The 27462-nt window shown below is 43.7% G+C and overlaps 1 protein-coding gene across 1 annotated transcript in view; it reads left to right on the top strand.

Annotated features, from left to right (window-relative positions):
- PPP1R36 (protein phosphatase 1 regulatory subunit 36) overlaps positions 1-27241 on the top strand; it is a 478699-nt gene extending 451458 nt beyond the window's left edge. The window contains exon 11 of the mRNA XM_086936663.1: positions 26700-27241. Within this exon, the coding sequence (XP_086792789.1) occupies positions 26700-26931 (232 nt within the window). The 3' untranslated portion in view covers positions 26932-27241. The remainder of the gene's footprint in view (positions 1-26699) is intronic.
- Positions 27242-27462: the final 221 nt, after the last annotated feature.

The following is a 27462-nucleotide window of genomic DNA, read 5'->3' as shown; positions in this document are numbered from 1 at the left end:
GGCCGCAAATCTCTTTGGCAAACAGCTCTAATTTATCCATTGCTGAGGAAAATTCAGAGGAAAGTGGACATCAAGCAGAGTTCAAAGCTCCGGTCCTTATGATCCTGGAAGAGAGGGAAATCTCATGTCAGATGGATAATAAAACAATGTTAAATATGATCTTGGAGGAGATCAGAGACATGAAGAAAACGCAGTTACTAGAGATTCAGTCGATCCAGCAATGCTTAGGAAAGATAGGGGAGGCAGTTTTGAGTCTGCCGGGCCGCCTTCTTGAGGCTGAGTCAAGGATTTCCACTTTGGAGGACCAAATGATTGGTGTTCACCAACAAGTGGAATAAGTGAGACAGGAAAAATTAATCATGGAGACAAAGATCGAGGAACTTGAGAATTTTTCCCGTCGTTCAAACCTCGGATAGTTGTTGTTCCCGAATGGCTTGAAGGAGGGGACACACACTCTTAAGTGGGTGGAAGCATTCATAAAAAATACTGTGCTATCGGATTTTGTGGGGGACCTAACTTTAACTAGAGCTCATCGGGTTCCCGCTCACCTTCCTCCAAATGAGAAATTTCCCGGTACGATTCTTGCCAACTTTGCGGACTATCGTGTAAAGGAAAAAATTTTGTCTGCTGCAATTCAGGCGAGGCAATTTGAAATTGAAAGTGGAGGAAGATGCAGAATCTTTGCTGATATGTCAGTAACGGCTGCTAAGAGGCGGAAAGAGTTTAAGTTATTATACTTGTTTAAGACTCACGAGGCACAAGCTTCGATCGCACAACAGTCAAAACTCAAAGTGCTTGTTCATGGAAAGTTTCATCTAATCACTCGTTTAGAAGATGCACAGGAGCTACTTAAGACAATTTTGGTTGGAAATTAATGGACAAGCTGGTCTCTTCATCTGTCTTTTTTTCTGCCTTTTCTAAGCTAATCCTCTTTCCCCACGTAGAGTTGAACTGTAGGCTTTAAGATTAATAGAGTCTTCCTTTGGAAGATTTGCTCTCTGGGTTTTTTTTTCTTTTTTTGAGGGGGGGTGAGGTCACTTTGAGGTTCAATATCAGGGCACCTGTATGTGCTGGGGGGGGTGGAGAATGTGGACAGCGGGAATATCCACATTTCCTTAGGGGTGGAGGGTTTTTGGTTGAGAGGGGATACAGTGGTGTGGGGGGTTTGGAAAAATGAGCAGTTGCTATACGGAATTCTTGAGATGGTGGCGGAACCTATTGAAAATTGAATTGCAGTATGTGGAGCTTCTTGAATTTTTTTTCTGTGTTTCACAAATGAGTTTACTCTTTAATTGTCAAATCCTTTCTGTAAATGTAAATGGCATTTTGAATAGATGTAAATACGGGGGATTGATTAGGTGGTTAGTTACTTTAAAACCTCAAATTCTGTTTTTACAGGAAACTCATCTGAAATTGAATACTCCAAAATGTTATATCCCAGGAATGTTTTCAAGGGTTTTTTTTCGCTTCAGCTGAGGTCGCAATGCGGGGGGTGGCAATTTATTTTTCTCGTGAGTTTGACTGGGTGTTTCTTCAGGAACAAAGAGATTCTCAAGGGAGGTGGATTTGGGTACAAGTGTCATTTAAAAGCCAGATTCCGAATATTGTTAATTACTACGGTCCAATATTTGACGATGAATCTACATTACGTTCATTACATAAATTGTTATTAGGGTCACGGGCCAAATTGTTTTGGGGGGTGATTTTAATTATATTCAGGATTTGAAGATGGACACTTCCAATAGAGGGAACAAACTATTTAAACCTAAAACAAAGAAGCTCTTCGATACATTTATAGATTATTTCCAGTTAATTGATGTTTGGTGGTTCTTAAATCGAACTGATCGTAAATATACATGTTTTTCACACCAACATGAAACTGCATCTCGCATAGATTTCCTATTGCTATCACGCTCCTTGAGTTTTAGTGATGCAGATATTGACGCTAATGCTTTCTCTGATCACTCTTTTGTGAAAGTATGTATAGAACTGGGTCTTGCTAAGGGATTTAGGTCCAAGTGGCAGATGGACCAGCTCCTTTTGTAAGATCCTGTGTGGGTCAACGAATTTAGAGACTGGATAAAAGAGTACTTCTCCAATAATGAAGGGACCGCCGATATGTTTTTGTCTGGGGGGGGCGGGGTTTAAGGCGGCAGCTTGTGGGAGGATGATTGCCACCACTGCCAGGAAAGCAAGGGAAAGCCTTGATAAGATATCACAACTTCAGCAGTCTTTAACTAATGCCACCAACTTGGGTTCTTTAAATCGGACCATGCTGGAACAGGCTAGGAAGACTATACGAGATTTCTTTGTTTTGGAAGAAATACATAGCTCCCAAATCTATTCTCAGATAGTTTATAAAGAGAGCCAAATGGTGGGCAAGATGCTAGCTTGGTCAACTTGAGCTCGGAAAGAATCCGCTTGTTTTGTTGAAATAATAGATCGTCAATCAAATACAGTAGTGACTGATAGAGCGGAAATCTCCCGAATATTTTTTAATCATTTTCAACAGATTTATACCACCAATTTTACGGTTGATAAAGAGTTAATTGAGGGCTATTTTGACTCACTTCAAGTTCCCAAATTATTGCACACTCTGGTGACAATGCTGCAAACGAGAATAACTGCAGTCGAGATAGAGGCAGTGATAAAATCTTTGGCGGGAGCAAAGCTTGTGGTGAGGATGGGCTCCCAAGTGAATTTTATAAATGTTTTATGAAGGAGCTAACCCCTTTTTTGGTAAAACTATTTGGTTATATTAAAATGGGTGGAGTAGTACCCCCGGAATTTAAAAAAGCAATAGTAGTTAGCTTCGTGAAAAAAGGAAAACCGTCCAATAATTTGAATTCTTACCGCCCAATCATTTTACTGAACACTGATTATAAAATCTTTATGAAGATTTGGGCTCTGCGTCTGATTCCCGCAGCTAAGGAAGTAATTCATGGGGATCAAACTGGGTTTATTGCGGGTCGAATGAGGTCAACTAATACTCGTTTTTTGACTCAAGCTCTTGATTTTTTTTATGTAAATAAGACCTCTGCCTGTATTATGATGGTAGACGCAGAAAAAGCCTGATTTAGTTAATTGGGATTCATTATTTTATGCACTTTTTAGGTTTGGGTTTCCACCATTTGTTATAACTATGATTAAAAATATTTATCAGGGGGCACAGGCTCAGATTATAATCAATGGGGGTCAAGCAGGCCTAATAAAGATAAATCGTGGAACTAGGCAAGGCTGCCCCTTATCACCCCTTTTGTTTACTTTTTTTATTGAACCCCTTGCGAATAGAACACGCACGAATAGCAATATTAGAGCCCCTATTGAAGGGATGGCAAAACTAAAACGTTTTGCAGATGATGCTATTTTATATTTAGATTCTGAAAACTTAAATATACAGTCTACAATGGTGGAATTTCGGAAATTTGAACAAATAGGGGGTTATAAAATAAATCCTTCTAAAACTGAAATTTTAATGTTAAATTCCGGGTTGGTATGTCTTCCAGAAGAATTAAAATATCAGTCAAGGAAAACTGATCCTATCAGATATTTGGGGATATACGTCACAGCTTACTATTGGGATTAGTTTAAGAATAATTATGAAATCACCAGCATTAAGATCCAAAATCTCTTGAATAAATGGTACAATCTTCCTCTGACATTGATAGGACGAGTGGCATTAATCAAGATGTCTATTTTACCGCTTTTGATCTTTTTGTTTACAAACATCCCGATTAAAGTCAATGTTAGTTTCTTTAAACAAATTGATGCTATGATTAGAACTTTTGTGTGGAATAGAAAGATTGCTAAAGTGAGGCTCCCGATTCTGCAATTAGATACCAAGTTGAGTGGGCTTGCATTCCCGAATATTCGATTATACTATGAAGCAGCACTATTTGATTATATAGCATGTCTGTTGTCCAAACCTTATCAGGCAGATAATGTTTTCATCAGCAAGATGATCCAAGAAGCCGGAACTCAACTTCCGACTTTTTTAAAGACTTCGAAATTTCCCCCCAAAACTCGTTATAAGACACTGGTAGAATTTTCAAATCGTTTGCGTATGGTTTTTAAACAAAAAGATTTTTTTCGCGTTAACATTAATCGAGTGTTGCCGAGGGTAGCATTGGCAACGTTGCAGCGTAATCAGTATAATGGTGGCATCTCCTTGCTGGACCTTCGGGCGTACTATTGGGCAGCCCATTTAATAGTAGTGAATGACTGGGAGCACATAGAGAGAGATCACCCCACATATGCTTTAGAGCTAGCACAATTCATTTACCACCCGTACTTGCAGTACATATATGGGGGCGTGGGGGACTACACAGCTCCTCATGACAACGCGGATCATTCTAGTAGCATGGAAACAGGCAGAAAGACAGATGAAATGGGGTGGAAGGATTACTAGGGAAACCCCGTTATGGGTGGGAAGTCGTTTGCCAGAAATTAGGAAGCTGCATTGCTTTAGGAAGTGGAATCTGTTAGGCATTTCACAACTTAAAGACATACTCCACCATAAAGAGTTATTCACTTTGCACATCTACAGACGGAATATGATATGAACTCGACCCAATACTACAAATATTTACAATTAAAACATGCTTGGTGGGCGCAGGGCTTAGATACTGATGATATCCCCCAATACGCACCCTTAGAGGAACGACTCTTGATGGGAGAGATAGCAGAAAAAGCAGTCTCCTGGATGTATAGAACAATCATAAACAATAGACCAAATACATTGCAGAAGCTGCGAAGGAGGTGGGAATCGGAGCTGGGGGAGATGGATGATTTGGACTGGGAGATGGCATTGATGCACCCCCGCGAAGTAGCCTTCAGATCACGCCTCAGGCTAATTCAATACAAATATTTACACAGGGCATATTACGATAGAGCGCGGTTGCACCGCATTGGATGGGCTGAAACACCCACATGCTTGCGTTGTCTAGGGTCGGAGGGTACATTTTATCATACGGTTTGGAAGTGCTCTGAGATTCAATGGCATTGGATGACTCTGATGGGGGAGATGGAGAGTGTCCTGGGGGCGGAGATCCCACTTACCCCCTCATTTGTCCTGTCGGGCATATCCACAGATATTGACATCCCTAGGCCTGGGTTGGTCCTGCTGCAGCTGGGGTTGGTGGTCACAAAGCGGGATGTAGCCTGGAAATGGGGGGCCGCAGAGGGACCATCCCTTGTTGAGTGGAGAAAGAGCATGGACATGTATATGCTAGGTGAGAAGCCAACATACAAGGCACGGGCTGCCCCAAAACGTTTTGGAAAATATGGAAGCCTTGGCTTGCACACTATGGACTCTCGCTCTCTGACTGACAATGATTCCACAGGGACGGATATGTGGTAGGAGGGGTAGGACGGGATACGCAATAATGCTCCGACACATGAAAGCATTGTTTATTCCTCTTTACTGCTGATTGGACACGCTGCTGCTGTTTATCGTAAAATGCTTTTGTATCTAATTGGTATTCATTGTTGTTGTTTTGCAATGAGAGAAAATGTCAATAAAAATATTTATAATTAGTATTTTTTTTTTTTTAAGAATAAACTGGTGTCCCGGTTTGAGCTGTTCTGAACAGAAGGCGTGTATATACCCTATTTGATAGAGACTTCTAGCCACAAATTCCTTGCCTTTGAATTATCCCCAGGCATCAGACTGAATCTGGAAATTTTTCTGAGCAGTCCCTTTGGGCGCTGGTAGGTGGTGCCTTTCAGGACTGCGTGGCATCATTTGCCTCATCCACACCGGAAGTGACGTGCATGGTACATATATAGGCTTCACCCTAACGTGCTGACTTCAGTTCCTTCTTTTACATGCCATCAGGGCAGATCCGGATCAAGCTCCCCCTGTCACTTTTTTACTGACTTTTTTCTATGTTTTTGTAATCTTTACACCAAAGTGCCCATTTTCACCCTTTTTGGACTATATTCCCTAAAAAAACTGGTTTTAAACCTGTGGCACAAGTCACATGCAGGTAGTTTAGACAGATCTGTTCTTGGTGCGCCTTTGATGCCTGGAGTCTCACCACGACTCCAAATGCTGCACAGAGTGTAAGAGCATGCATCCAACGGCCATCTGCAAACAAGCCATGAAGCTCCTGGCTGCTCGACACTGCAGCGCTCCAGGTCTCGGTCATGAGGGAGGTCCCAGTACCGCTCTTGGACTATCAAGCGCCGGTCATCATTTGGATCTAGGACTTCTTCAGGTAAGTATCACATTAAGAATTTAAAGCACTCTTTCACTTATCCACGCCTCTCCTGGATCCCTGGATTCAGCCTTCCTTACCCAGCACCCTACCCCTGAGAGCCTGGTATTCCAGTCCTCTAAGTCCAAGATTAACCTTGGTGCATTCCCTACTACTGCAAAAACAACAGTTTGTGGACAAAATGCAGAACAATGTCATACATTCACCCCAGTACAGTGATTTCGGCCTAAATCCATCGTTTTTTTGCTCACCATGCCATTCCAGGTTGAACCCAGCCATATGCAAATCAGTCTTGACCCTGTGCCCCATGGGAACAGTCCTGCCCGAACTGCAGAGCCAGGTCCTCCCTGAACTGGAAACAAGCATTCTAGGACCGGTTTCGGGCTTTCAGCCCTCTTCAGCCAGGATAGCTTGATTCCAGTAGCATGGAGAGCACGGGACTCACGTCTGAGCTTACCTGTCCCACTCGGGGTGACAAATGCAAAAACAACATCTGATGGGCAGAATGCAGAACAATGTCATACATTCACCCCAGTACAGTGATCTGGGCCTAAATCCATCGTTTTTTTGCTCACCATGCCATTCCAGGTTCAACCCAGCCATATGCAAATCAGTCTTGACCCTGTGCCCCATGGGAACAGTCCAGCCCGGACTGCCAAGCCAGGTCTTCCCTGGACTGGAAACAAGCATCCTAGGACCAGTTTCGGGCTTTCATCCCTTTTCAGCACGAATAGCTTCATTCCAGTGGTATGGAGAGCACAGGACTCACGTCTGAGCTTACCCGTCCCACTCGAGGTGACAAATGTAAAAACAACAGTTGATGGACAGAATGCAGAACAATGTAGAGAACGCTAGGCTGGTGGCAGCTGCCTTGCTCTCTTTGGAACCCTGTGTTATCTCCTAATAACGCGCAGTAAAGGATAGCAATTGGTGGTGCTCTGGCGCGATTGTGGCGCCAGCGATCTTGGAAAATTTTAAAAATTGATTTTATTGTGACATTTACTGTTCATAACTTACTTACCTAAACGCACTGATTTATTTACTGCAGCCCGCCCAGTTCCATCGCGGCTGGTGCCGTTTGCGTGGAGGGTGAGGCGAGCCGCCATCTTGGGTAGGGCTGGACCGGATCTAGCGGTCTAGCTCCCCCGAGACAGAGGCTACAAAACCAATGTGTATACCGGAGCGCAGCGGACGAGCGCAGCGGGCGCGACGAATGCGCGCCGAAGTCGCGCATAAGTCAAGCCCGTCTGCGCCCGTCCGCGGCAGTCCGGGGCCTGGGGCTATTACCCCTGGCCAAAATTACAAATACTCCTCTTCCTCCTTGCTGTCACTTAGGCCCTCCGATAACGCCGGACTCGCCCCACCCGCTTATGTCTTAAAGCGTGCCGCCTCTCATGGCATTTTGAAGCCTGAATTCTCTCTCGGCAAAGCTCCCAAGCCTAGGTCCTTTGTACCTCATCTGACCCCTTATGACTCTGAGACCACTCTCAAATGCCTATATTTAAACACCAGATCCATGGTTAAACACCATTTGGATATCTTTCTCCTGCTCCAGGCCGAACAACTTGATTTTTTGTTTCTCTCAGAGACTTGGCTTAATGAGGGTTCCCTACCTGATATTCTAGCGGCAGTTCCCTCGACCTACTACATTCTACATGTCGACAGACCAGCCGGTAAAAGAGGCGGAGGGGTTGCTGCGATTATTCGCAGCATCCATAAAGTCTCTTCTTTACCATCCTTCGACATAATAGGAACAGACAACCTGATTTTTAAATTGGACACTAACACTGGATCACTACTTCTGATCCTCATATATCGCCCCCCCCCCAAAATATGCCCTCTTTCACGGCATCCATAGCTGAACAACTTGCCCCCCTGATAATTTCCCATAATAAAATCGTGCTGCTGGGAGATCTCAACCTTTGGCTGGACTCTGTTGAGTCTGACTCTCAGGCAGCCACGCTGAAAGAAACCCTCCTGGACATAAACCTCACCCAACATATTCACCTCACAACTCATGATAAAGGGCATAGCCTAGATCAAATTTGGTCTCAAAACATTTCCCTGGCTATTAAGTCTATTACGCCCAGCATTTGGTCGGATCATTTTCTGATCAACTTCACTATGACCACTGAGAGAAGTAGAAATCCCCTGCCCAAGCTAGGAGGAAAAACTAGAATGTGGAAGAACGTTGATATCCCCACTTTTATTGGATCCTTAACCTCCTCCCTTCCCTCACTTGATCAGGACATCGAAGAAATGGAAAAGGCCTTTTCAGGGTGGCTACTCCAGGCAGCGGATGCACATGCCCCCTGCACCAACTTTCCCCGCTCTCGCCCCAATGACGCTCATAGGTGGTTTACACCTCTTTTGAAAACCCTTAAACTCGAAGTCCGTCAATTGGAGCGAAAGTGGCGAATAGCCTATTTAGAACAAGATAGGGCTAACTATTGCAAGGCTCGTAAGGACTACCAAAAGCTTATTTTAAAACACAAAACCGACTATTTTTCGGAAAAAATTCTCAAGGCTCATAATAAATCCAGAAAATTGTTCAATATTGTGGAAGATCTCAACACCAATGACAGAACCTCTCTTCCGACAGTTCCCACTCAGGAACTTTGCAATTCACTAAACTCCTTTTTCTTCGATAAAATCTGCACCATTAAACAAAATATTCCTACCACACAGCCTCCCCTTCTTTTTGCTGACACCTTTTATAACTCTGCTACCCCATACTCCTATCCCCCTATCGAAAGTGCCAACCTATCCAAACTCCTTACTAAGGTTAAATCCGGTTCCCCTGACGACATCTGCCCCCCTCACATTCTGAAAGAAGTGGGTACCAGCATCCCCGGGGGCTTACTTTCCATGCTGAACGGATCACTTACTCAGGGTAAAGTCCCAACTAACTTTAAAAAAGCCCTCCTTATTCCCCTTATAAAAAAGGCAGGAGCCAACCCGCTAGATCCGCTCAATTACAGACCTATATCTCTGTTGCCATACTGTGCCAAACTTCTGGAATCTCATGTTTGTGACAGTATCTCCACATTTCTGGAAAAATCAGAGTATCTTGCACCTAATCAGGCTGGTTTCCGCCCTTGCCATTCTACTGAGGCGGTCATCCTCTCGGTGCAGAATACTCTGAGGCGGAACGCGGATGAAGGGATCCATCAGGCTCTGGTGCTATTGGACCTCTCTGCTGCGTTCGACACGGTCGACTATACCATCTTGGTCGACCGTGTCGAGCAGGCAGGCCTCAGGGGCCCTGCGCTGAGCTGGATCCGTTCATTCATCACTGACCGAACTCAATCGGTCAGACTGGGCTCCTTCACGGCTCCTACCATATCTACCATCTGTGGAGTACCTCAAGGCTCCTCGTTATCTCCCCTGCTTTTTAATTTGTACTTACGCCCTCTTTTATACTCCCTCAGGAATGCTAAGGTAACCATTTTCAATTACGCCGATGATTTGCACCTCATCTTTCCTTTGAACACCAAGGACTCTGTGGTAGAATTTCAAAACACCATGTCCCACATTCTGAGTTGGATGAGCTGCAATCATTTGAAACTCAACCCAGGCAAGACCGAACTGGTCTTGCCTGGACAGAGCACACTCAGTTGGAATCCCAGTTTCTGGCCCTCCTGCATGGGCGCCCCCCCCATCCAAGTCTTCCTCGGTTAAGAGCCTTGGCATCTTTATCAGCGAGGATCTCTCCCTGAAAAAACAGGTTGGAGCAGTTGTGTCTTCCAGTTTTTTTCAGTTAAAGAAAATAAAAAAAATCGCCTGCTTCTTCTCCTCAGCTGCCCTCACTCAGATCGTCATCTCCCTGGTTTTGTCCAGATTGGACTTTTCCAACAGTCTATACCTTGGGCTCCAAACTGGAGAGCTCACACGCCTCCAGCTGGTTCAAAACCAGGCAGCCAGACTTCTTTTGAATATCCCTAGGAGGCAATCAGTCAGACCTGGCCTGAAGCAGCTTCACTGGCTACCGGTTGAGCAACGCGTGGCCTTCAAAGCCGGGTGCATCCTTTTCAAGTCCTTACATGACACTGGTCCTCTATTCATTAGAGACTTATTTAAAAGATACTGCCCCTCCCGCAACCTCCGGTCTACCCATAAATCCCTCCTGACTGTTCCTCCGTATAGCGTCTCGGAGGCAGCTGCTTTGACCACCTCGCAGCTGTCTTCTGGAACTCTCTTCCCCTTCATCTAAAACTTAGTGATAACATCCTCAGCTTTAGACACTCCCTGAAGACCTGGCTCTTCTCTCAGGCGCATGACTGAGCTGCTTCATCTCCACCAATTGACGGTCGCGTCTTGTTCCTCCCTACAGCGCCATGAAGCCCCCGGGCGTACGAGCGCTTAATAAATGTCAAATAACATTAACATTAACAATAATGTCATACATTCTCCCCAATACAGTGATCTGTGCCTAAATCCATCGTTTTTTTGCTCACCATGCCATTCCAGGTTGAACCCAGTCATATGCAAATCAGCCTTGACCCTGTGCCCCATGGGAACAGTCCAGCCCGGACTGCCAAGTCAGGTTCTCCCTGGACTGGAAACAAGCATCCTAGGACCGGTTTCGGGCTTTCATCCCTTTTCAGCCAGGATAGCTTGATTCCAGTGGCATGGAGAGCACTGGACTCACGTCTGAGCATACCCGTCCCACTCAGGGTGACAAATGCAAAAACAACAGTTGATGGACAGAATGCAGAACAATGTCATACATTCACCCCAGTACAGTGATCTGGGCCTAAATCCATCGTTTTTTTGCTCACCATGCCATTCCAGGTTGAACCCAACCATATGCAAATCAGCCTTGACCCTGTGCCCCATGGGAACAGTCCAGCCTGGACTGCCAAGCCAGGTCTTCCCTGGACTGGAAACAAGCATCCTAGGACCGGTTTTGGGCTTTCAGCCCAGACGTGGGTCCCATGCTCACTACGCCACTGGAGTTAAGCTGTCCTGGCTGATGACGGCTGATAGCCAGAAACCGGTCCTAGGATGCTTGATTCCGGTCCAGGGAAGACATGGCTTGGTAGTTCGGGCTGGACTGTTCCCATGAGGCACAGGGTCAAGACTGATTTGCATATGGCCATGTCTGAACTGGGGTGGTGTGGTGAGCAAAATAACAAGGGATTAAACCCAGATCTGTGACTAGGGGTGAATGTTTTGCCATTGTGCAATATTCCGTCCATCTTCTTGTGTGTTTTGCTGTTCACCCTATGTTTTGAAAGGTTTGCCCAGATGTGGGTCCCAGCTCAATACACCACTGGAGTCAAGCTATCCTGGCTGATGACGGCTGATAGCCAGAAACCGGTCCCAGGATGCTTGATTCCGGTCCAGGGAAGACATGGCTTGGCCACTGGACTGTGCTCCGTACTCACTACACCACTGGAGTCAAGCTATTGTGCAACATTCCGTCCATCATCTTGTGTGTTTTGCTTTTCACACTATGTGGGAAGGGTATGCCCAGACGTGGGTCCTGTGCTCACTACGCCACTAGAGTCAAGCTATGCTGGCTGATGACGGCTGATAGCCAGAAACCGGTCTTAGAATGCTTGATTCTGGTCCAGGGAAGACATGGCTTGGCAGTTCGGGCTGGACTGTTCTTGTGTGTTTTGGCATTCCCCACTACACCAACAGATAGGGAATCAAAGAGGTTGGAATCTTTTGGCAAGATAATGTTTTCTTCCACCAGGCTTGCACTGCGGTCTGTGAACACGGCATGCTTGCGCTGATCTACCCATACCACATTGAATTCAGTAGCACAAGTGCTGCCTTTGGTCTCATACTCTCCTTCGCTATTGCTGATGGTAGAGATGCAGCAAAGATCACTATTCGCTGCGGATTGGATACCACCGACTCACTAGGCAGAGTCGTTGCTTCTGCGGTGGCACTTAGACGTCATGCCTGGCAGAGGACAACTGGCTTTTCGGGGGATGTCCAGGCATTCCTTATGGACATATCCTTTGATGTCACTTGTCTCTTTGGTAACAAGCCAGATTCAGCGCTTGAGCATTTTAAAGATAGTAGGGCCACTGCTTTGCCGTTGGAGCTCAGCATGGCCCCACAATAACTGCACTCTGCATTCAGTTCCATCCATGGCTATGGTAGGAGTTATTAGCCACTTTGTTTGATCCGTAGCCAAAACGACCAATAGACACCTCAGTCCTTTATTGACCATGAACATGGCTCCAGCAAACCTTGTGCGAAAGAAGGACACAGGTCTACCCAATTCACTTCCCACCCCGGTACCCCCTGCTTCAAAGCCCTGTTAATATGTCCTCAGGCCATCATGGGCAACCAGTTTGCAGCAGGACACAACACCATCTGCCTCAATGGTGGATGATAACGTCAGACAAATGGGTGCTTCAGATCATTCAACTCAGTGATGCCCTTCCTTTGCAACAAAACCCACCACCTACGTCAAAAGGAGGAGGGAGCGCATTCCCTGGCATACCAGCACACAATTAGCCCAGATACATTGTGGTAGATGCAGTGCATGATAACACTCCCTTTAGTTGAAAGTCTTTGGTATTTACTGTTGTTGGTGGAGCAAGTGCTGTGTATCTGTAGACACATGTTTCAGGATTGTTGTTCTTCAAGTAGAGAGTAAAAAGGGAAATTTGAGGGTGCTGGCAATGTTGCTCCCAGTCCTCTCAGGTTCATTACAACGCCAGAGCACAGATGCATCCCAGAGGTCGTCAGCCCAACAACTCAGCAATGAGCCAATCACTGCCCGGAATTCCAGCACACAATTAGCCCAGAGGCATTGTGGTAAATGTAGTGCATGATAATAATTACTTTAGTTGAAAGTCTTTAGTATTCACCATTGTTGGTGCAGCTAGTGCTGTGTATCTCTAGACACATGTTTCAGGATTGTTGCCCTTCTTCAGTAGAGAGTAGGAAGTAAAAGTTGGGGGGTCTGGCAATGCTGCTAACAATCACCTCAGGTTTAGTATCACTCCCAGAGCACAAGTGCATACCATAGCTCATCAGCCGATCAACTCAGCAAAGAGCCAATCACAAAAAATGAGGGAGCACATGACCAACGTCCCTTGGTCAGCTGACTGAGGCCCCCCTTTCGCTCTTGTGACAAGAAGTACAGGCTCTTCTGGCCGAAGGAGCCATCAAGAGGGTGCCAGCATCAGCAGTAAGTTGTGGTTGCTATTCCTGCTACTTTCTGGTGCAGAAAAAAGATGGAGGCCTCAGTCCTGTTCTAGATCTAAGTGCTCTCAATTACATCCTGAAAAATGAAAAGTTCAGAATTCTCACTCTGGCTCAGGTCCTGTCTGCCCTGGACCCCGAAGACTGGATGGCAGCGCTGAACTTGCAGTATGCATACTTCCATTTTCCCATTCTGCCAGCCCACAGACGTTACCTGCTGTTCATTGTAGGTCAGAAGCATTTCCATTTCACTGTACTCCCCTTCGGCCTTACCAGCACCACTCGATGTGTTCACAAAGGTGATGTTGAATGCAGCCCATTTGTGGAGGCTGGGGACTTAAGTCTTCCCCTACCTTGATGACTGGCTGTTGAAGGCGGGCTCGCCCCAGGCAGTCATCTCCTATCTCCAAACCACGGTGTACCTCTTGCATTTACTGGGGTTCTCTATCAATGAAGCAGAGTCACATCTGACTCCTTTTCAGATGCTCCCTTGCATCGTAGCCATTTGGACAAGTACAATTCTGATGGATACTACTGCATGTGGATTCCTCACCTTTTGAATACCCCATGCGCCGGTATTCAAAAAGTAAGGAATCCCCAGGTAGATATTGTATCCACCAGAAAAAGCGATACCGAAGGTAAGTAATTTGTTCTTTACACTCATCTTCCAGAGCAGTGAGTCTGGGATATTCAAGTCATGATACTGATGTTTCAGCCTCTATCCTGGATTTCAGTTATCAAAATGTGCATGGGTGATTTCCCCCCTAGATCCTCCTCTCTAGCACATTAATTTGTAAGCACCCGAAACTCTAATTTGGAGATCTTCAACTAAACTTCCTCTGTATCAGTTTTATTGTCAACCTATTACAGATTTCATTCATGGCTTGTCTCACCTACTTTCCGCATTTCAATTAGTTCGTTTTCACCTCACCTTTGCAAAAGGAGGAGATTTTGAGGATTTCTTCCCTTGCTAGCCCTGACCAAAACATAAGCGCAGCTACAGACCCTAAATAACTCCAAGCGGTAAGCTAGGTATCCATCCTTATCGCCTGAATCATGGATAAAGGTGGCAATGCAAGGTGTCTTTTCATGCATTTACCTTCTTCATAATTCCAGTCCAGTTTACCACCTAAGGTTAAAACTTTTGCTCCATACTGGGATTGAGGACGAACCATAGTGTTGTGGGCTGACGATATAAGTCATAGGGAGGGACGACCATATTTCCGGTTAAATTGTTTTAAGCCCCACACTGAGGTCAATGCTGTGGCTTTTAATGATTAGATTTGCTTTTTCCAATTTAAATTAACATCAAACGGCATGCCAAGGGATTTATACTTTTCTACAACTTCCACTTTATTCCCTCCTAGGAGCCAATTGAACTCCACCTTTCCTTTCCCCAGCACCATGATCTTTCTCTTGTCAAGGTTTACAGTAAACTTCTCCATTAAACAAAGTCAAAGTCAAAAAGCTTTATTTCGATAAAATTTCATTATCATAAAAGCGAGTTAAAAAGAATTAGTAGTTAATAAAATTAATAAGACATATCCAGTTAATAGCAACAAATATGACATTTGCTAGAATTAATATAGTTTAAGAAAAAATTAAACAGAGTTTTTAAGCTTTCTGGCTCGAATAGCCCAAGCCCAGAATAAAAATTTAGCTAAGGCACAGGCATAGGGTACATAACTGTCCGAAACAAGTATCCTGATTGCCACATCATGGCTCCTGGTTCCCAATTGCCGGCACAAATTCTTCAGCCACACCCTTCTTGGATTGGCATATTCGCTACAGACAAATAGGAAATGGCCATTAAACAATATTTGTGGAAGACATCCAATTTCCTTTGTAGGCCTACTTCCATCATATCCATTAGCACTAGATCGTCGGCATATAACAGACACGAAACATGCAAGCCATTCATCCTTTTACTTGTTTGAATGTATTTGACAAATCTGCTGCAAATAGGGAAAATATAAAGGGGCCAAGACACATCCCTGACGCAAACCGTTCTTAATCTGTATCTTTCCTGTTAAGGTATCTGGCGTCTCTAATATTACATGAGCCCAATTCTGGCTATGTAACATCTGAAGAACGAAGATAGATCTTTGAGGATTCCAAGCCTCCTCAACGCTTTCCACAAAAAGTTTCAGTCCACTAGGTTAAAAGCGGTGTGGAAGTCGACAAACCAACAAATCAATTTTACCCAGGGGCCAGGGCCTTTTGGAAAATTACATAATAAAAACTTGCTAACCAATCTACATTATTATTTGATTAGATCTGCAGGGAGGTTGTCTGGCCCTGCTGCCTTAGTTAACTTTAAGGACAGAATAGTTTTTTTATAAGTAAGAAATATGACACAATCTCATTACCCACATTAAAATTTGCCATTGGGCACACCTCATCATCTTCACTACCATATATTTTACCTAGGTAGTTAACCCAATCATCTTCACCAACCAAAAATTTCATTTTCTCTGAGCCTCTTCCTTCATGTAGCAAATGTCAAAATGTCCTAATGTTTTTTGATTCTATTACCTCAATCCTAAATTGCAAGTTTTTACTAAAATCACTTTTCCTTCAATTTGACAGGTTTGTATATGCAATTTTTGCCATATGGAGATTACAACCTAATCATACTTTTTCTTAATAGATCTCTCCCATTTTCTTATTTTATGTTTTAATCTCCAACATTCCAGACTGAACACCAACCATTCCTCTTTCCTTGTATGACTCACTCTCTTTGCTCCTTCCATGCCTTATTGTAAAACCTCAACCTCAGACAATTGGCCACTTGTACCAAAACTCCACCATGCCATATTAACAAATCATCCTGGACCTCCTTCACCCCTGGGAACTTTTGTTCTTGTATATAGTCATTAAGTGCCTTTAGGTGTTCATCAGAGAGACAGGTAGATATCTTTCTGGACTATTTCATTTGACTCTCGATAACTATATCCCTTTACCCCAATCTTAACACTAAATGCAAGGGCCAATGGTCGCTTCCTTTGGTATGCAACACCTTAAACTCTTCTATAGACGAAAAATGGGTGACCCTGATTCTCATAACAAAAGGTTTGAATTGCTGGGCGATGCACAACTACCTGACCATTTACTCAGAACAGCCTTTTTGACCCTAAGAACTTTACCAAACCAGTGTTGCTCACTGAACAACAAGTTTTAGGGAAACTAGCCTTGGGAACATGGGTTGCAGATAACAAATCTTTGTACATTAGATCACTAAATGTTGGCTTTAATTTGTGTATAAAATCCTTTAGAAAAACTCTCAGCTGGGTATGATATTCTGCACTTATATTCTCTAAGTCTTCTTCCAGTAGTCCTAACTGTAACGCATAGTCTTCAACATTCAGTGATTGACTATATATATGATCACTATTATGTCTACCTTTTATAAGATGTTGCTTTAGAGCTCTACCTGACCTGCCAAGATCCATCGATTTTTAACCTTTGGAGCGGTCACTTTGTTGGGCCCTTTGTCGAGAAGAGCATGATCAGCACGCCCGGTGGGAGAACTGAACCCTGACGCCTTGCATCTTAGAAACCTGTCTACTGGTTCGGGCTCATCGCGCAGCCATTTCTCCAGTACACACTAGAACTCTCCCTCCAGAGACACGGTGGATCATATACGCCGTTTAACTAAATTTTTGGATTGGGCTCAGGCAACTGGCTCTACCATTGGGGTAACCCTGTTGGATGCTGAGAAAGCATTCAACAGGGTTGCCTGGGCATACATGTGGGATTCTCTGACCAGTAAGGGATTTGGTCCAGGCATACTAACTGCTCTGAAAACTATGTATCACTCTCCCTCTGCCTTTATACGGGTGGGTGGCCAAATATCCTCATCGTTTCCGATTACTCGCGGTACACGAGAAGGGTGTCCGTGCTCATCCCTGCTCTTTGCTTTTTATATAGACCCCTTCTTAAATCGTTTGAACGTGGCTGTAAATATTAAACCAATTCATTTAGCCAAAACTGATTATCGAGCATTAGCTTATGCAGATGACTTAGTCGTAGTTACAACAGACATAGACACTGCAATTCCCGCCATTAGTGACTTAGCGACACAGTTTGGATCCTTCTCAGGATGCAAGCTGAATCTATCTAAAACTCAGACCCTATATGTTCGTGATAACCCTCGTACCACTATAGTAACCGTTCCTGAAGTTACATACTCGGGAATCAAGATATCACTCCCTGTCTCCAAAATCCCAGAATTAAACTTCAACCCCATGTTGGAGAAAACCAGTGTGATATTACAAAGAGTAGATCATCTTCACCTATCCTTGTATGGTCGAGCCAATGTTCTGAAAATGTTGATATTACCTAAATTTTTATATATGTTTCGCACAATCCCCATTGAATTTCCTTTGATATTATTGAAAAAATTAGAGAGGGTAACATCAAGATTTTTGTGGAGTTATAAGCAACAACGTAGAGCTCATAAAAAGATGATTCTCCCTAAAGAGCGAGGTGGGTGGAGTATTCCCTATTTCTTATTTTACTACGATGCTGCTGCTCTACAATTTATTAGTCCACTTGTTGTTGGTGATAAGGCTCAAATTCCAATCTGTAATACTCCATCTATTTATGAGTTGGCGATGGCTGAAGAGATAAAGGGATGCCTGTTAAAAATAATTGAACCCAGCTACTTCAAGAAAACTAAATTCAAGATTTTATCATCTGCTTACACAGTTTGGAAACTGATTAGGCGCCACATGGGGATTTCGAAGTTAAATATATATACTCCTTTTCCTGCACCTGACTTATTACCCTATATTTTTCGCGATCAAACTGCGACTAGGTGGAAGATTAAAGGAATGTATTGCTTAGGGGATTTGTTTAAAGAGGGACATTTAGTTTCCTTTACTGATTTACAAAATAATTTTGGCTTATCGAATAAGGACTTTTTAAAATTTCTTCAAATACGCTCCTTTTCACAGCCCTTAAACTCAGTATCTGAACATCAAATGATTAGAATTCCCCTAATTGAATATATGTTGAAAAAGACACCAATTGGTCTATATTACTCTTGCTTGATTTAAGAATTTCCGGACGATTTGGAAAACTGCAAAAGTAAATGGGCAAGTGAGCTTGGGATATATGAAGTTAATGTTCTGGAGTCTGTAACGTTGGCCAATCGAGTTCTTATTACAGGGAGGATGCGTTCACAAACCTTTATGGCTATACACGATTTATACTATACTCCAAGTAGGGTTTCTAAATGGAGTTCGACCATAGGTACAAAATGTAACAGGTGTGGCTTTATGCTGCGGATGCGCTCCATATGTTTTTTTTATGCCCTAGACTTTCTGAATTTTTCTTACATATCGAAAGGTTTTTGGTTACTATTCTGGGGCACAATATTAGTATAACTGGCGAGTTAGTATTGACTGGATGTGGCTCTGGAATTATTAATCAGCCAATGCCCAAGGCTATGAAATGTTTCCTGTTTATATGTATGGCTGTAATACGGGTGTGTATCACTAAAGACTGGATCAATCACGAGCCGCCTTCTTTTATTTTCTGGCGTGAAAGTCTTCTATCTATGTATAATTTAGAATTGGCGATATATAAAACTAAAGGGATAAGGAGGAGGGTGATGGGAGAAAAGATCTGCGCCCCTATTACGGAGTGGATTTAGTTAAAGACTTGCTTAGTACTGTACGTCCATGTTATCACTAAATCTTCTTGTTTTGGATGAATGTACTTACTTTGTAACTTCAGACTTTTGTTTTGTATATGCTGTTCTTCCTTGCAAATAAAATAAAATTATTTTAAAAAAAAAGAATTCCTACATTTCCAACATTTCTTTGAATTAGTTTAGGGTTGAGAATTTCCTTTACCCCCCTATATTCCAGAATTGAGCTGCCAGGCTGTGCAAAGTCCTGAATGCGTAATCCAAATCGCTCAGACTCCCCCACACACTATCCTCATGACTCAATGTGGAGTCGGATAAACACTCAGTGGTTTCTTACCTTCAGACCCTCAGCTCTACTTGAAACCTTCAACTTCTCTTGGTTCTGCTACTGTAAACATTCTGTGAACATATCCTTACTTGGCTTAGACTTTAGCCGGAGTGGTTTCTCAGGACGTTATGGGCCTTCTGTTAATCCTACCCTAACTTGCTCATGTTAACCCGCCTTATGCCTTCTGTTCCTCTTCTTTCACTAAAATCGATCTTACAAATTCTGAGTGAAACAATACCTACGTTACCTCTCTTCCCTCCTTATTTGATACATATCCTACCTTCTTAATATCCCCCAAAGCTATCACACGCAGGCTCTGAAATTTGGCAAGTGAGTGCAAAAGGTGGGAGTGATTCAATGGCTTAGGTTTTCTTAGTCGTTTCCTACCATTACTGCCTCACGGAGGTGCTAAAAAGACCCACAAGCTGTCCCAGTTTTTGTTAACTTCTTCTTTTGGTCTATCCTTTTTTGACCTCTGCTCATTTAAGCCTCTCCTATGTAACGTTAATGACCTGCTCTCCCTAGGTTGATATGAGCTGACGTTCATACCTGATTTTACTCTAGCATTCCCTCTTTCCAACCTACATTGCCTCCTATTACTAGCTAAGGACTCCCTTACCCAACCACTGGGGAAGATCGAGAACTGTACCAAATTTGATTTCGACGGATTTCCCCTCTTTCCCAAGTTCTTAGTTACATATGTGGTGCCCTCGGTCCTCTTTCTTGCTACACTAACACTTTTCCCTCGGTTTTCAGCCCATGGGGCCAGGCTTGCTTCCTTTCTAACCTTCCCTTTTACGTCCCCCTTCTTATCAATCCTTTTTGTCTTGTGTATTCTAATGCAAGAGGTATAACCCTTAAACCCCTGGTACGACCCCTGTTTTATTATCAACATTGGTTGTTTAAAGATAGATACAGATGGTAGATGACCATCATTAACCCCTTCGCAGTGGGGGTAATTCCCCCGCTGTGCTGGGGGGAGGGGGGGGCGCGCACAGCGCCCCGGTGCTCGTGACGAGCTCAGCTCGTCATGCAGCATGGTGGCCGTGTGCTCATGACGATCTGAGCTCGTCACGGCCATACCCGTTTCTGTGGAACGCTCAGGACAGCAGGGGAATCAGCCCCCGTGCGAGCGTTGCGGCCGTTATGACGAGCTCAGCTCGTCATGAGCACACTGCCATCATGCCTCATGACGAGCTGAGCTCGTCATGAGCACCCATGTGGTTAATGGGATCTGCTGCCCCAACTTCTGTAGGAGCACATACCACTTGATCCTTTTTTCTACCATGGGTCTAACTAAGGTAGGCATACAATTTTTGATTTGTTTTAGCTCCCCCGCAATCACCTGTGATTGACTTATTTAGGCTTTTACCAACCATTATTTACCATCAGAGTAGCTAAAATTCCTTGTAAAGTTTTTAGTATTAATAACATAACCTTTAGCATGGATGAGGAAGGGGTTGCTGAAATATCTAATCCTAGGGATGTTTCTGAGGGGGAGCTAGGGAGGGGTTCGCCTTTATTTCTACATTATCCCAAGACCTCTCTGCACACTTCCATTCCCATCCCCTACCACAATGATTTCCTTTTCCGCGGTTGGGTCCTCATTGTCTAATGTAAAACTTTTCATCGTAAATGGAGAAAGTCGAGGCGAGGAGGATAATTTTGGTTATGGTGAAGGATTACTCATAGTCACCACATCCTGCCCAGAGTTCACAAGAAGGTCATGAACAACTGGAACCAAGTCATTCTCGTGGCTCCAGATTGGGCACACAAAGTATGGGATCCTCCTGAGCATGAGCCTCAGTCCTCCAATCAGGCTGCCTCTTAGAGAGAATCTCCTTTCGCAGCAGCAGGGCAGGATTTGTGCACCCGTATCTGCACACACTACAACTTCATGTGTGGATATTGAGGGGCAACAGCTGAGAGTTTTCCACATGCCTCCCGAAGTGTGTGATGTCCTCTTAGCAGCCAGGTGTCCTTCTACTAAAACTGTATACACCTGCCGATGGAACAAATTTGTGGCTTGGGTTTCTGCCAATCCAATGATCCTCTGTCTGCACCATTATCTGAGGTTCTCCTGTTTGCGTTGTCCCTCACACGGCAAGGCCTTGCCTTGGGCATAGTTGAAGGGTATTTGTTGGCCATCTCTACTTTCCTGTAGTTGCCGAATCAACCCACTCTGTTCAAGTCACCCGTTCTGATGATCGTATTCCTGTAAAGTTTACGTCACATGTTCCCACCCATTCCTTTCATTATTCCCCAATGGGACCTTAATTCAATCTTCACTTTTGTGATGTGCTAACCTTTTAAACCCATGCACAGATGCCCTCTAAGACTACTCATCATCAAAACAATCTTTCTATTGATGATTACATCTGCCACAGTGTTTAGTGAGTTGCAGGCTCTCTCAGTCAATGCTTCATATACTACATTCTTACCGGACAAATTGGTCCTCAGAACTCGTGCATTCTTCCTACCCAAGGTGATAACCCCTTTTTACATCGGATAAACCATTAGTCTACTGACTTTCTTTGCTCCAGTCACCCTCCGAAACAAGAGCAGATACACTGCCGTCTGGATCCAAAACCAGCATTAACGTTCTATATTGATCCTACCAAAATCATATGAGTAAACAATCAACTCTTTGTAAGCTTTGCTGGAGCAAAGAAAGGCAAAGCAATACAAAAGAGAACCATCTCCAGGTGGATTGTCCTCAGCATAGAAATCTTCTATGCACTGGCCAAGAAGCAACACCCTGAGGGTTTGCAAGCTTACTCCACCAGAGCCAAAACTGCAACCACTCCGTTAGCTTGCGAAGTTCCTGCCCTGGTTATCTGTCAGGAAGCTATGTGAGCATTGCTGTCTACATTCTCCAAGCACTACTGCCTGAACAGTTATGTTTGGCAAGATGGGAATTTGGCCCATTCAGTCCTCCAGGACTTCTTAGTATAAAAAGCCCATGGACCGACCTCCAGGGAGATATTGGTTTAGTATGTCTATTCTTGTGTAAGGAATCTGCAGCTCATAGTCTATATCATATATGACATGAACAAGTTACGTACCTTTGGTAATGCCTTATCTGGTAGAGACTCTATCTAGTTGTAGAATACATCCCGCCCTCCCAAACTCCGCGGTCTGTCAAATCTAATTGAAGAGCTCCTTAAGGACTACACACTGGTTCTATACCTCAGTATGGCATCATGCTTCTGACGTGGAAAAAGTCATGAAACTGAGGTCAGCATGCTGGGGTGGAGCCTATATACAGACCACGCTCTTCATTTGCGGTGCGACAATGCCAATGACACCATGTATTGCCGAATGGCACCACCTTCCTGCATGTAAGAGGAATGCTCAGAAAATGTTCGGATCCAATCTGACGCCTGAGGATAATTCTACGGTAAGAAATCTGATGCTAGATAGTCTCTACCAGATAAGGCATTAACAAAAGTAACTTTTTTCCACAGAATTTTACAATTTATTTCCTCAATTAGTCTTTGTGGTCATTAGTTCTTGTCAGCTGAATTAATGAATTTATATTGCTGCAGAAAATTTTTATAATCAATAATGTCTTTTAGAGTGTCATCAGGACACCGATTGTTTTACTTAGGGCCTGATTTGGATCTTAGTGGAGGGGAATACTCCATCAGAACCGTGACGGATATCTTGCCCGCCATATTACGATCCCATTCTATCCTATGGAGATTGTAATACAGCGGACAGGATATCCGTCATGTTTATGACGGAGTATTTGATCCGCTGAGATCTAAATCAGGCCCTTAGTCAGTGTTTGCATGCTTGTTTTATAAGATCTGTGAATAACCTGTGCGGATCTTTCTCTGAAATACAATTTCCAAATTCCTGGATGAATTAATATTTCAGTTGTGTTAATTTCCTAGTGAATTGTTGAAATGAAGATTCACATAGTTGGATGCAGAATAATAAAATATACATTTCCAAAACACAGTTGACCAGGCACCGCTCGTTACTTTCATTTGATCTGTCATCCTTATAATTTTAGGACCAATTGCAAGCAACACGATAAGAACTGCAGCATTGTCGCACTGTATAAGGTGTTGATGATGACCCATTAACCATTTTTGCTGGCCTGTCAACTTTGCTCTTCCTCTATTGTTTGTCGATCTCTCTGTGCCTTTACACGTTGTGGTGTCCATCTGCCTTGCCAAAAAGAACTTCTTCTCCGACATTTGAACTTCTGACCTCATCGTTCATGTTCAGGGATCAACATCAAAGTCACAGAAAAACAAAAGGCTGATGGATAGTAATTACCTTCGATTTGTAATCTTTAGCTCATCTAAAGTGACACAGACAGATTAGAATAAATGATGGAATGTAACATGCCCAAGAGTAATTAGCACTGTCTGATAATGATTAAAGCATTCTATCTATCACTTTTTGTGCTAACTAAATGAGTCTCCCTTTATAGGAGGGGTAATCCCACACATGGATCCTGAGCTCACCGTGTCGTAAAATCCAAGCTGCACCTAACATTTTCAGAGGTAGCATAATGTGATACCTGCTTAGTCAAATGAACATGAGCAAGTTACCTACAGAAATATTTTTATGATCAGACCATCTAATGATCCTGTTCTTTTGAAAAGCAGTGCAAAAAAAATCCATAGTTTTTTTGCTCACCATGCCATTCCAGTTTGGACCCAGCCATATGAAAATCAGTCTTGACCCTGCACCCAATGGGAACAGTCCAGTCCGAACTGCCAGGCCAGGTTCTCCCTGGACTGGAAACAAGCATCCTAGGAACGGTTTCGGGCTTTCAGCCCTCATCAGCCAGGATAGCTTGACTCCTGTGGCATGGTGAGCATGGGACTCAAGTCTGAGCATACCCATCCCACTCGGGGTGACTAATGCAAAAAGAACAATTGATGGACAGAATACAGAATAATGCCGTAAAATCACCCCAGTACAGAGATCTGGGACTAAATCCATCGTTTTTTTGCTCACCATGCCATTCCAGTTTGAACCCAGCCATTTGCAAATCAGTCTTGACCCTACGCCCAATGGGAACAGTCCAGCCCGAATTGCCAGAACGAGGTTCTCCCTGGACTGGAAACAAGCATCCAAGGACCGGTTTCGGGCTTTCAGCTGCCCACACCCTCAGATCAGTTGACTGGGGGTGAGTGCTTGCAATGTTCAACACTCCGTCCATCATCCCCTTTGGTTTTGCTTTGTTCGCCCTAAATTGGCAGGGTATGCCCAGACGTGGGTCCCTTGCTCACTTTGCCACTGGATTGAAGATAGCCTGGCTGATGAGTGCTGTGAGCCCAAAACCGGTCCCAGGATGCTTGTTTCCGGTCCAGGGAAGACATGGCTTGGCAGTTCGGGCTGGACTGTTACCATGAGGCACAGGGTCAGACTGATTTGCATATAGCCATGTCTGAACTGGGGTGGCAGAGTGAGCTAAAGAATGATGATGGATTAAACCCAGATCAGTTGACTGGGGGTGAGTGCTTGCAATGTTCAACACTCCGTCCATCATGAGAGTGGTGTTACAGCAGCATCAGACCCTTGACTAAGTAAGTGGAAAGGGGAATGGGGAGACATAAGATGTCATAAGTTGTTTCCCCCACCTATAACTTTCAGCGTGGAGGGAATATTGACGGTATTGAGATCATTGGAGTAACAACATACAGGCAGTAAAAAGGCTAACACAATGAGAGATTTTACTCTGAGAGAATGGAGTCGTGCCAGGGGAGCACCAAGCATGTTGTATTTCCTTGGTTAGTATCTGAGAGAATAAATGAGTTTACAGCATCATAGTAATCACCTCGAAGACCCTTTGTAGCTGCAGAAAGACGCTATACCCTATTTGCTACTCCCTAACAAAGTAAGAAAGCGAAACAGATTGAACATGGAAGAAAGACCAGTTGAGCCAATGGAGGGTATAGTCAAAGGGAACATTCTCCTTTGTATTGACAATAGGGGACAATAAGTGGGGCTTACCTTTTGTGTATTTTAACAGTGTGTGACTACAGGACGACGTTCCCTCTCCAACCCCAGGTTCGAATTGATTCATGTTAAATTCGGGTAAGAGACCCAGTAATGGATTTTCTTTTAAAATATCGAGGTATAGGTTCACGGGTGTCCTCCACTTAATTGTTGGCGCCAAGTGGGACTATAAGGTATGTAACTAAAAAGTGAGTTGTATTCAATTTGGCTAAAATTAACTGCCTACCCTCAAATGATATTGTATTTTTTTAAAGATTTTTTCTAACAGGAAGATCCTCTGAGTGTGTCTTAAATGGGCAAGTGTACCCGAGTATGGATTCCCCATCTCCATTAAATCAGTGACAGTGATGGAAAGTTTAGGTCTAATAATACAAGGGATCTTTATCCTGACGAAGGCTGTCAACCTTTAGAGGCGTTGGAGAGGCCAAAACATGTTAATAACAGCAATAAGGGGTACAGGGAACTAATCATCCCCGTACACCCCGCATTTCATTTTTTAAACCTGCCAAGAGAGACCCAGAATAAAGCATTCAAAGTTTTTTTTTGCTTAAAGGATCCTTTTCTTTTTGAGGGGGCATTTGCCCCAAAAATAACAAAACAAAATTCACCACTTTGAGTGTTGGTCACCAGAATGTAGTAGCCCACCCTATGATGAAGAAAGCCACTTTATAGTGGATGGGGGCCATTTTATAATAAATCATTGAGAGTATACCAAAGATGGATTAGGTGTATTGAATTCTCCTCTTCCTTTTCTCTTTGTGTGATTGGATAGTACCTGGGGAGGATAATGAAAGGGTAGTACCTCTCCCCCTATTTGAGTGTGTGTTGGATCCCAGTAGACCAGTCAGCCATCTTGGGTGCAGATCTATTTAAACCGCAGTCATGTCATGGTCAGGCACTTGCTCTTCTTCCGTCAGTGCAAGAGGAAGCTTCAATATCTGTGCTCTGACTCGTCTTACCGATTTCTAACTACCTGGTTTCCACCTCAGTGTTTCTACTCACTATTCCCAGCTTGTATTCTGGACTATCAGCCTGTGCTGTGGAAAAGCCTTCACATATTTTTCCTGCTTCCACCATGCATTTGTGACTCTGAAATTATGCATAGCTGCTCAAAACGTTAAGCATCGGTATAAGTAGTGATATAGTGAAAGTCCAGCAGGGGAGCATCTATGGTTACAGGGAAGCCTGTTAGTCTGGCCCATCTGTAGACCCACTATATCATCATTTGTGATGAGACTGTGCAGCCACAATCATTCTTTTACAATTTCCCCAGCAGTGTTTTGCTGTTAATCAGGAATGAATGTTGGTACAGATCTCAATTTTTCTGTTTCTATTACAGAGTTGGCATCATCGGAGAACTCAGCAGGAACTTCAATCTCCAATCTCTTATACCTCATAATGCAGATGATGATGAGGACGTAGAAACCAAAGCAAGGAAAAGCAATGCATCTTTCCACTCGGAAATCAGGGCTTCGACATTCGATACGGGCACGCGAGGGGGCATCAGCCGCCCCAGCACTGTCATCTCAAGAGCCACCACTGAAGGAGGCTACTCGGACACAGAAGAGTAGAAACAAAAAACGGGCATTGTTCAGGATTAGAAATAACAATTTCCGCATCGTGTCAAAAAACATCTTCTGTCTTCCCATTTTCAATCCCTAAGCAGTTCTTAATTTTTGTAAAAGTTCAAGTAGCCGTTTTATGCAAGACTTCTTTTTCAAAAGCCATACAATATGAACTTTATGTTATAGACACTTGCGTGTGAATGTGATTCATGGGTCTACTATTTTAACTTTGTTTCTAAGGACTGGTTTTATTATCTTCCTATTTACAGTTTGTCTAATAGTAACTCATCACAATAAAAAGCACGGTTTGAATTTTGGTATTTGTATTTATTGTTGTAAACATTGCTCAATGTAAACCTGCCTTTCCCCGATAGTTATTCTGCATTAGAGAAATTTGAGCCAGGCTTACAAGAGCAGGTACAAGCAATGCTGGCCAGTGCCAAACCTGGCTCCTCACGGGACTAAAGCCCCCCAAAATCACTTCCTCCTTAGCTCACTGTATTGCGCCAGACGTCACAGACTTTTTTAATCTCTCTT

This window comes from Lissotriton vulgaris, chromosome 9, assembly GCF_964263255.1.
Source record: "Lissotriton vulgaris chromosome 9, aLisVul1.2, whole genome shotgun sequence".
NCBI classification, from domain to species: domain Eukaryota; kingdom Metazoa; phylum Chordata; class Amphibia; order Caudata; family Salamandridae; genus Lissotriton; species Lissotriton vulgaris.
Note: the sequence above shows the minus strand (reverse complement) of the source record. Positions and strands in the feature narration are given on the sequence as shown.